The following is a 12,007-nucleotide window of genomic DNA, read 5'->3' on the forward strand; positions in this document are numbered from 1 at the left end:
ATAAAGACCGAGAAGTGGCTTGTGTACTTACAAGCATGATAAATAAGGAAATAAAAATGCCCTTTAAGTCAGCAGGAAGAGTTATTAGGACAGTTACTTTAGGGACTGAAATAAAGCTAGATCCTTCACTAATATTAACAGAAATAAATTCCAGACAGATCAGAACTGTGATGTACAAAATAAACCAGAAAAATACCTTTCCTTTGCTGTTGCTGCTGCTGCTAAGTCACTTCAGTCGTGTCCGACTCTGTGCGACCCCAGAGACGGCAGCCCACCAGGCTCCCCTGTCCCTGGGATTCTCCAGGTAAGTATACTGGAGTGGGTTGCCATCTTCTTCTCCAATGCATGAAAGTGACAATTGAAAGTGAAGTCGCTCAGTTGTATCAGACTCCTAGCGACCCCATGGACTGCAGCCCACCAGGCTCCCCCGTCCATGGGATTTTCCAGGCAAGAGTACTGGAGTGGGGTGCCATTGCCTTCTCCTACCTTTCCTTTAAATAGTTATATTTTATTATACATATTTCAAATGCATAATTTGCTTTCCAAAGACTTGTCTTACATGAAACAATGTATATATCCAGAATCTTAAGAAATGTTTATATCTGTTGAATAAAAAGTTTCACTTCTGGGAAGAAATTTAAGCTGCTCACAAAGATTAATATATAAGAATGTATGTACTTGTAAAACCTATAAAAATTTTAAAATAAATGTGCAACAGTAAGAAAATAAACTTTTTTTTCCCTACACTGAAATTTGATGCAGAACCACCTTCATAAGAATCGTCCACTTAGTTTGAGATCCACTAGTCTGTACAACGGAGAAGGCAATGGCACCCCACTCCAGTACTCTTGCCTGGAAAATCCCATGGACAGAGGAGCCTGGTAGGCTGCAGTCCATGGGGTCACTGAGAGTCGTACACGACTGAGCGACTTCACTTTCACTTTTCACTTTCATGCATTGGAGAAGGAAATGGCAACCCACTCCAGTGTTCTTGCCTAGAGAATCCCAGGGACGGGGGAGCCTGGTGGGCTGCCGTCTACGGGGTCGCACAGAGTCGGACACGACTGAAGTGACTTAGCATAGTCTGTACAATGAGTTTTTTTTTAACAATTAAAAATTGTAGTTAATATTTTCCCCATAAATGTGTGCCAAATGCTAGCAGTGTGTGGTTGGGGTTTTTTAATGCTTTTATTTTGCAAACTTGATACAATGAGCATTTTTTACTTATACAACTATTGAAAGTTTTATATGTAGAAAGAATTAAAGAGTAACTTTAAAGTTGCCTGTTTGATCTTCCATGACTATAAGTATTTCTAATGGGTTAAATCTTATTTTTATTTGCAATTTATTTCAGAGTAGCCATCACTAATACAGAAGAAATTTTAGGGTACATTTTTGAAATGAATGTACTGCCAGCTACAAGCCTGTGAGGCCAGGTCTCAGCTGAAAGGGGATTATTCAAGCAAATTCCTCACATAATCTGTATCAATAAACTACTTTGCCTGAGTTCCTTGCATAACTATAAGGAAAGTATAATAACCTTATCCTAACTAAGTAGAAAGTATTTTAATATTAGCAATCTGGTCTATATTGTCATTTTTAATAAGACAGTTTCTTTTGATTTAAAACTCTCCTGCTTTTCTATTGGTTGCTGGTTTTTTATTTTATAAATGAAATTTGAGTTATTTGTATATGGTATGCTATTTCCCTCTGTTAGAGAATGCATTCATCAACACACACACACACACACACACACACACACACATATATAGTATACATACTCATCAACTTTAAAATTTATCTTTTCACTTTCCTTTGGTGGTTTTTAGTGAAGTGGCATTTTAAAATTTTTGTTGAGCTTATCAATCTTTTAATTTAAAGTATACCATCTATGCTTTATTTTTTTAACAAATCTTTCCCTAATTTGAAGTTACAAGGATAATTTTCCTATAATTCAAACATTAAAACTTGGTCATTCATAATCATGTCATTAATTTAACAGGAACTGAGTTTTGAATATGGTATTAGTTTGAAATACTTTACTGAAAATTTTGTATTTGGATATTTAATAAAAAGTAATATATTATTAAAAAAAGAGAGAAACCAAAGAAAAGTGATATACCCAAAGTAATTCTGCCTTCTTAACTCTGGTTCCTGGTTTTCTCTTTCTCAGTTGAAAATTGTGCATTTTTACTTCTAAAGTGGGCTTTAAAAATTCTTAGCTCCCTAGGTAATTATTTAATTCTCATAATTTTCTTGGAAACCAATTTTAAGAGAGTATTATGGTCTGGAAGAGAGTAGATATTTTTGAGAAGATTTTTTTTCCTGCTTTAACTAGAGTTTAAGACTATCATAAATTTTTGACATGCGACTTTGTTATTAGAAATTAAGATATAATCAAGAAGCCGTGGAATATGATAACAAAGAATGTATACTTATTACCTCTCAAGCTGTTTTTTTGATAGTCATGAAATAATTTTTTAGCACATATAGATGCTAATATTAATATATGAAAGTTAAGAAATATACTTGGATGAGAGTGTATGTTGTGATTTATTCAAATGTACGATTGACTGACTCTCCACATCCTCAAGAATGCTCTGTTTCCAGGGGCCCAGCCAGAGCAAGGAGCATGGCGTATTTTGGGGAAGGGGAGGGACCTATCCATATGGATAATGTGAAGTGTACAGGAAATGAACGGTCCCTGGCCGACTGTGTCAGACAAAACATCGGAGACCACAACTGCCGCCACAGTGAAGACGCAGGAGTTATTTGTGATTATCTTGGGAAAAAAGCATCAGGAAACAGTAGTAAAGGTATGTCACCTTCTGGGACGTGTCTGTGAAGGTCAAAGAATACTCATCCCCACGTCGTTATTCTGAGCAGCACTTGGGTAATGAACTCCCTTCCATAAGAATATATTCAACCCCTTGTTCCTTCTGCTAGTATTTAGAGGCAGTGGTTCTTCACCAACTTTCCTGTGTGGACTCCCAGAGAGGGCAGAGTTCAGGGGCAGGAGTGGGTTTAGAGGATTTTGTAATCTCTGAGTTTGTCCCCCTTTGATATTCTTAGCCACTTGTAACCATTCCTTCTTTGAATATAATAAAACTGTCAAATTTGCTGGTATCCTTGAAGGTTTAGAAATGATATTTGCTTCATAAAAGCAGGAAAGAAATGAAAATTTAAAGGTGAATCAGAGAAGGGCACTTCTTCCCCTCTTATTAATATCTTAACAGGGATAGTTTTTGAAATTAATTGCAAAAAGAAAATTATCTTTTGTAGATTCTACTTTCTGAAATTTAAGAATGTAAGGAAAATGAGAAGTAATCTTTCAGTATAATACAGTGATGGGTAGTTCATACTTATATAAATAGAAGAGTTCATAGAAACTCTGAGTTTAATTTTTATGAAACAAATACTGCTTTAAGTGAAGAAGGGGAAAAACTAGCTCTTTTGGGGGAAACTATGGTTATGTTTTATGAAAAGAACAGTCATTTATTTATGTAGATTAAAAATTCATGGTTTTGATACTTAAGATTTTCTTAAAATCAGGTGTATCTATACTTGAGAATCCTCTTTTTCTAGCATCTTTTAATAACTATTAAAGACAATCCAATAAATTGGATATTGTTAATATGATTCTTCATTATCTGAGAGTCTTTTGAGTGTGAAGAATATTTGCAATACTTTATGCTTTGTTTTATATATATATATATGTATATATATACATATAGATATTACATGAAATAAACATGATTGGTAAGCCAGTTTTTCCTGACTATAGACTGTAACTTAATTAAATTCCCTTCAGTAATTTACATACAGTTACAAAGTAAACATAGCTAATTCTTTGGATTATGGAAAATTTCTTAAGCAGTAGAAAAACATAAAAATTCATTAACTATGAAATATTTTAGTATATTTTTATGTAAAATAAACCTATTTTAAAATATGAAATACCATATTTATTTCATCATTATTAATATATTTGCTTTAATGCCTTCCAAAGGTGTAGCAGTGCTCATTTTGATACCTTTCCATGGTCCCAATGCTACCATATTTGAAATAAAAAGTTTTTATCTTAGACCAACTGGATTACTGAATCTGACTTATTAACTTTTTGATTTTGTGTTGAGGTTCAAGACCTATTAACTTCTATAGGGTGATTAAAACTCAAGCCATCAGTTTTTGGTCATCTAATGGGATCCTTTAATAAATGAGTTTCCTTTTACTTTATAACTTTTTTATAATAGTGAATTTTATGGCTTTCAATAAATTTTACTTTCTTGCAATCTGGTACTTTTCCCCAAAATGATGTAAACTTTTGGTTTTGCTTGCTTAATATTACATCATTCTTTGTGTTGGCATTATATGCATTGACCTGACTTGGAACATTATTGGAAACTTGTGTTTTTCTGGTATCTTCTACCTTACAGTGTCATGTAGAGGACTCATATCATAAGAGATGAGGATTAAGGTTTGACAGCATGTCTCTGAGCTCATTTGACAAATTAGTGACCTTGGTACACATTGCAGAACCTCTTTCTCCCTGAATAAATATCTAGTGCTGATATCCTGTTTGGCTCCCTTTTACCTGGTTATTATGGAAGAAAATTAATGCTGACTAGACTTTCATGGTCTTGGCACAATTCCTACCCTTTCTTCCTACTCTGATAGAAAAACAGTATATACTGTATTTCACACATATATACTTAACCATCCCCGGGTTGGGAAGATCCCTTGGAGAAAAAAATGGCAACCTACCCCAGTATTCTTTCCTGGGAAATCCCATGGACAGAGGAACCTGCCAGGCTCCAGACCACAGGGTCACAAGGAGTTGGACATGACTGAAGCAACTTAGCACACACACACACTTTCTAAAATTATTTTTAAAACTAGTCATACCTTATTTACTCTTCTTTTATACACCACCTTTTCATATATTTTCAATTTAACTCTTCTTTTTTTTAATATTCTTGACAGAAATCTGTTATTTTGAGATGTTTGACTGCATAGCCTTAAATCCAATTTGCCAGTTAAACTGGCTTAGTAAATCCTTTCTGTATATTAATATGCTATTTAAATACATGTAAATTTGTGTCAGAATTTCTTCCTGGGAATGTGCTTTGCTTCTCTGAGTTACATGTGTATATGTGGCTTAGAAGAGTGTTGTCTGTGAAAATTAAATAATTCAGATCATCATTGTTTTTTGTAGTCCTCTTGTTGAGTATTTCCGAACTCCTGAACAGTCTCCACAGTCAGCGGAGGAGTAGGTGTGGGTACCATAAGGACGATGCACTACATAGGGGCAGACCATTCAACAGGCCATGACACCTCCTCAGAGCTGACTGTGGGAAACCTCATCGAGTTCCATGTCTACTTGTGAATTACTGTTGCCTTCATTAACTAAAAAAAAATGTTCAATTTTTATTATAAGAAAGTGAAGTGAAGTGAAGTTGCTCAGTTGTGTCCGACTATTTGCTACCCTGTAGAGTATAGCCCACCAGGCTCCTCTGCCCATGGGATTTTCTAGGCAATAATACTGGAGTGGGTTGCCATTTCCTTCTCCAGGGGATCTTCCCAACCCAGGGATCGCATCCAGGTCTCCCGCATTGCAGGCAGATGCTTTAACCTCTGAGCCACCAGGGAAGCCCAAGATAAGAAAAATAGCCAATAATTTGAAGAGAAAAGGCACTTTAAAATAGAGGAAGCAGCTGCAGGGAAATGTGTCACTTGTATCTCTACCCCAGTATCAGCAATGTGGTAGTTTAATTAAAAACCTCATTCTGCTTCAGAGTCCCTCTCATCTGTTTGTGGTTTGAGATTATTGCCCCGTCGGCAGAAGCGGATCATTGGTGGGAAGAATTCTTTAAGGTAAAAGTTTCTTCAGAAGTGATTTTCCATATTACAGAATTATTTATACAGAGAGGGGATTACAAATTGGGGCATTTTCTACTATTATATAGTGGATTTGTCTTATTTTCTAAACTAAATACAGATTACACCGATAATTTCACTGCCCTTTGACCTATATTTATTTATATAGACCATGTTCTTCAAATCACTATCCCCTGATATATGAGATAGATGGGTTGCAGAAACAAACTGATTTACCAGGAAATCTGAAAATTGTATAACTACACATTTATTTAATTTAGAATATATTTGTTTTGGACTTGACTCATTCTTAATATAATTTTGTTGCTTTTGAATTTACAAGTGGAAAACCAGTGCTTTGCTTAGTAAATATTTCTTCAGGGGAATTCCCTGGACCTGGCGGGCTACAGTCCATGGGGTCACAAAGAGTCGGACATGACAAGCAACTTAGCATGCATGCCAATGGTTAGGACTCTGCGCTTTCCCTGCCATGGCTCGGGTTCAATCCCTCACTGGGTAGCTGAGATCCTGCAAGCCATGTGGCAAGACCAACAGATAAAGAAAGAAAAAGCCCAACTTCTTTAGCGTGTTTAGGTGAGGGAGAAAATACGCTTCAAATCACGAAATATAAAGAAGACACAAACTGTTTCCAAGGATGTCAGAGTTAGGGTCTATGCACACAGATGCTATAGGCAAATCTTCAGGGTGTTCTGCTCAAAGCTGTAGGAATATCATTCTCAAAGTGGGAAAGGAGTTCACATTCTCAAGTCTCTTTATACTCCTTTCCTCCTACCTGCACGCCTAAGTCATTGTTTTACTGGATGATGTGCCTTGCTTTTCTGATGAGTGGCTTACTTTCTTCTTAGGGGCAGTTGGCCTTGGCAAGTATCCCTCCGGCTGAAGTCATCCCATGGAGACGGTAGGCTCCTTTGTGGGGCCACGCTCCTGAGTAGTTGCTGGGTCCTTACAGCAGCACACTGCTTCAAGAGGTATGTGTGTACCTTTCCAGATAATGCAGTTTGGCCCTTGCTTGCCAGTTCTTCCAACCCCTTCCTGCTCTACAGCATACTGGACACTTGGAGTGTCAGAGACAGGCTACAGGCATTCCTCATCTCCTTGAGTGGTGCCGTGGAAGCAAGGGGTAACATTAGGAGCAAAGAGAGCTCTCAGGAAGTCACTTGCTACCCTGGTATTAAAGCAAACTCTAGGTTTAGGGAGAAGAGAAGATGGGTCTTTGGAGGGGAGGCAGCTATGTTATTGTTTCTCCAAGAACATGTCTGAGGATGAAATCATGTGCCCACAGAGCTGGAAGAGACCTCAAATTATTTGCTTCTGAATGCTAAGGAATAGGGAGTCCACGTTTAGTGTTTTGATTTGAATTTTAGAACCTTCGAGTCTGCTTGGTGTTTTGTGTCTTCTAGAGAAAGACTTCTCTGTGTGTACCTGTCAGTTTGTGTCCTGGTTATTTCCTGTTGTCTCAGACATTTTGGGCTTCCCTGGTGGCTCAATTGGTAAAGAATCCGCTTGCAACGCTGGGGACATGCGTTAAATCCCTGTGTTGGGAAGGTCTCCTGAAGAAGGAAAGGGCAAACCACTCCAGTATTCTTGCCTGGGAAATCCCATGGGCAGAGGAGCCTGGCGGGCTGCAGTCCATGGGGTCGCGAAGAGTTGGACACGACTGAGCGACTAAACCACCACCAGGCATTTCATCAGCCCAATCTGAAGTCTTTCCAGTTCAGAGGGGAAGCCCTGCAGAGGAATTCAGTGTGCCAGAGTCACACTGATCATGGTGGCGGCACCTGCAGGACCTCGTGGTCTTTTCTCCATGTCCTGTGCTCTTTAGTAGCCCTGGATAATGGCCATTTCCTCAGCATGAATTTTAGTGTTTAAAAATGTGTACCATTGCTTGGCAAATGTTAATGATGAATGAAGCAAGGTGATGAACACAGGGGGTTTCACTACTATAATTTTGTGTATTTAAAAATACTCAAAACTAATACAATTATGTAAAGTTTAAAAATAAAATAAAATTAAAAAAAATAAAAATAAAAATACTCAAAAAAAAATGTTTTAAATAGAAGATTTCCATAGCGTTAAAACATTCTTACAACCAAAAATTCGTTTTGTATTCTTTCGTTTGTGGGACTGTGGCTTCTTGGTGTATTTACAATCCATCCATGTAGACTTTGCTTTAACTGCTGTATGAGTGTGTAAAGTCCTACTGTGACACACAGCCAACCACAGTGTATTTATTCTCCTACTGGTGGGTAGTTAGGTGGCTTCCATTCTGTCGTTACTAAGAGAGAGTGCCGCAGTAGATGTATGGCTCTCATCGGAACACGCCTGTGGGCGCAGTGTTCTGGGTCCAGGAATGTGGGTGTCCCTCACGCTTCCTAGACACTGCTAGTTTATGTTCTGAGCAACCGCATCAGTTTATATCGCAGTGGTTTGCAAATTCCTGTTCCTCACATCCCTATCTCAATCTCATATCGTCAACATTTTCAGTTTTTGCCAGCCTTAAAGAGTTTTTGGGTTTCTTCTTAATTCTATTCTCCTGATTTCGTGTCTTCTTCTTTCGTGAATTATTTGTCTATATCCTTTGCTTATTTTTCTATTCAATTGTCTTTATAATTGATTTTAACATTTTTTGGATATATTCTTTGTACAGAGTCTTTGTTATTATGTGTTACAAATACCTTTTACCAATCTTGGACATGTCCTTTCACTAGCTTAAGGTCTTTTTCTTATGAAGATATTTCAATTTTAATATTTTTAAGTGTATCAGTTTCTGAAGTCTTATAAAAGCTTTGTATATTTTATTTTTAAAATCCTTCTTTAGCCCCATAAGAAAATACTATACTAGTTTTTTACAAAAAATTTTACAGTTTTGCTTTTCCTGTTTAGATTTTTAATCTGTTTACAGTTTTGTGTGTGTGTGTGTGTGTGTGTGTATGGTATATGGTATAAGGAAGGGACCTAATGTTATATTTTTCCTATGGATAGCTAGTTTTTCCAGTACTTTTAAAAATTAAACATTCCATTCTTTACCCACTGATATGTCAATTGTGTTGTTAAGGTCTCATATATCTTTGTTTCTACAATCTCTATTCATTTCCTCTTACCTATTTTGATAAATACTTATGGACTAATGTTCCATGTTCAAAGTGCTGCAAAAGATACAAATTTGTATTTTACATATTTTCTGTCATTCATGGGTAATAGTTGAGTTTGAGAGTTCACCTATATACTGGTAGGTTTATTATATTCATGTGTTACATGAGTGGTACAGTACACTCATGTAACAATAAAGTGGTACAATAAAGATTCATTTATTAACTTAACAAAAAATTACTGAGCCTGTAATATTCCCAGAAATGTGCCATGCACTAGAAATATCTTGGAGAATAAGACAGACAGCAGCCTTGTTAGCATGAGGTTTTATTGCAGCTATAGGAACCCAGAGGAGGGAGACATATAGGATGAAAAAAGTAAAGAATGTCATTTTTAAAATGAGGTCTTTTCCCCATAATATTATTTAGATACATTCCGCTTATTAAAAACCCAGATTCCTGAGCCACTATCCTAGATCTTCTGAATCTTTGGAGCTAAGACCCAGGAGTTTGTACTCTTATCAAGCATCTTTGATGATTCTTATGAACATTAAAAGTTAAGACCCTCTTGCTCCTGGATAGAATAGCATATGGTCTGGACATTTGAAGAAAGATGATGAGAAAGAATATAATGGAGTTAACAGAATACTTATCCTTGCCCTATTCAACATACTCATAGCTAAGCTGAAAAAGGACACTGATGGCAAGTTAATTATATTTTTTGATGCCAGGAGATTGGTAGGGACACATAACAGGTTGGAAGATAGGATCCGTGATGGCAAAGGATCTTGATAAGCTGGTTCTAACAAGTAACGTGGAATAAAGAATAAAATGCTGCCTTTAGTTCGGGAACCATGACTTAAATGCAGCACAAGTGAAAAAGACCTTATGGGTTTTAGTAACCTGCAGCCTCAGTGGTAAAGAATCTACCTGCCAAGGCAGGAGACATAACAGATCCAGGTTCCATCCTTGCATTGGAAAGATTCCCTGGAGGAGAAAATGGCAACCCATTGCAGTATTGGGATAATCCCATGGACGAGAAGCCTGGTTGGCTTCCATGGGGTCGCAAAGAGTCGGACATGACTAAGAGTGACTGAGCACGCATGAAACCTTAATAGATTCAGTGAGGTAATGCGGTTGCCCACAAAGTTAATCAGCCTTGGGCAGCCCTGCCAGAACAGCACCAACACAAAGCAGTGAAGAGCCTTGCTCTTCTGTCCTACTGTGCTCAAGCTGTTGTCGGGGGCAAAAACAGAGAGAACGGTGCTCAGTTCTGAGTGACATCCTACGAGAAAGCAACATGTTGCACCAGGGAAGGCAAGCAGAAAGGGGCGAGCGTCAGGAATCAGATTAAATTTACTATGTGTTGCTTCAAATACCACAGATGCTAATGGGAGGTAATTTTCATTTTAGCATAGGAAAGAGGTCTGTTGTTAGGACAGTTCCAAGCTGGAGTGGGATGTATGTGGGAGGAAGAATGGGTTCTGTTATGGAGTCTGTTCAAGCAGAGAGGCTGAATTCATTTATTGGTGGAGGCTGGAGGCAGAGAATGTCTAATGTTGAGAACACAGTGGTGAGAAAGCATAAAGCATGTTTGAAGGATGGCAGTTACTAGGATCATGGATCCAGAATGTGTATAGTGGAGTTACAGTAAAGAAGCAGGAATGGTCTGGGATGTCAGGGTAGTGGATCTCTGTCTCATTTACTCGGTAGTGCAAAATCACTAAAGGTTTTTGAGCCTTGAAATATGATCAAAGAGGAGTTTTAGGACATATGTCATTAGAGATATATGGGATAGATCTGAGGGGGAGAAGCAAAGTTATTAATCTAGGAATCTGTGAACAAGCTTCAAATTATATGAAAAATATTTGCAGATGTGCTTCTATCCTTTTTTCTAGAGTGATTCAAATTGGCCCATGTTACCAAGTGATTAAACCCATTGTGGTAGGAACTGAAGGGAGACTGGTTGAAAGGCTACTGTAATAAAGGTAGAAGGTTGCAAAGGAGAGGAGGGAGAGAAGGTAGAGACCCCAAGAGAAATCAATAGAACTTGGTACTGGGTAACCAGAGAATGAGATCTGGCCATTAAGACCAAGTTTATTATGGCCCGGCACGTGTTCGTGACTGGGTCCCCAGGGGTTGGAAAAACAACACTGATCTAGAAAGCCACTGAAGTTTTAAAGTCCTCTGGTGTGCCTGTTGACGGATTTTATACAGAAGAAGTCAGACAGGGAGGAATAGGAATAGGGTTCGATGTTGTCACTTTGTCTGGCATCCGGGGACTTTTATCCAGGATTGGGTCAGAGCTGCCCCCTGGAAAGCGTGAGTAGGGCAGTACGCAGTGGGTCTGACGTCCTTTGAGCAGCAGGGCTCCCAGTCTTGAGGAATAGATCAAGCCCTGAGCCTTGGAGTGGGAACACTGACTCCAAGCCCCTAGAATGCCAGAGAACTAACCCTAGGGAGTATCAAATAGTGAGAATCACACAAAGAAACCATTTGAATATAAGACCTGGCATTACCCAACCACCAGTAGCACCCTGTGCAGGACATGTCAGCTAAACAACAAACAAAACAAAAATATAAATCCTATCATCAGCAGACAGGATCACCACCTCACTCAGCCTTGCCCATCAGAGGAAAAACAAACAAACAAAAACTCAGCATAAATCTCACCCTATACGAAGCTTACACAAACAACTGGACCAACTTTAGGAGGGCAGAAACCAAAGGGAAGAAAGAATACAACCTTGAAGCCTGGGAAAAGGAGAGCTTAAACACAATACTTAAAAAATGAAAAGGCAGAGAAATGCTACACAAATGAAGGAACAAATTAGAAACACAGACGTCCAAATAAATGAAGAAGAAATGGGCAAACTACCTGAAAAAGAATTCAGAATAATAATAGTAAAGATGATCAAAAACCTTGAAAAGAGAATGGAGAAAATGCAAGAATCAATTAACAAAGACCTAGATGAATTAAAGAATAAACATACAGAGACAAACAACACAATTACTGAAAT

The 12,007-nt window shown here is 37.9% G+C and overlaps 1 protein-coding gene across 1 annotated transcript in view; it reads left to right on the forward strand.

Moving 5' to 3' along the window:
- The window catches only part of PRSS12 (protease, serine, 12 (neurotrypsin, motopsin)), a gene marked incomplete at its 5' end in the record, with an annotated part of 76,688 nt that overhangs the window by 49,243 nt on the left and 15,438 nt on the right, over positions 1-12,007 (forward strand). The window contains 3 exons of the mRNA XM_010855237.1: positions 2,611-2,816; positions 5,796-5,874; positions 6,744-6,866. Of these exons, the coding sequence (XP_010853539.1) occupies positions 2,611-2,816; positions 5,796-5,874; positions 6,744-6,866 (408 nt within the window). The remainder of the gene's footprint in view (positions 1-2,610; positions 2,817-5,795; positions 5,875-6,743; positions 6,867-12,007) is intronic.

The sequence above is a fragment of the Bison bison genome, unplaced genomic scaffold, assembly GCF_000754665.1.
Source record: "Bison bison bison isolate TAMUID 2011002044 unplaced genomic scaffold, Bison_UMD1.0 scf7180017864361, whole genome shotgun sequence".
NCBI classification, from domain to species: Eukaryota; Metazoa; Chordata; class Mammalia; order Artiodactyla; family Bovidae; genus Bison; species Bison bison.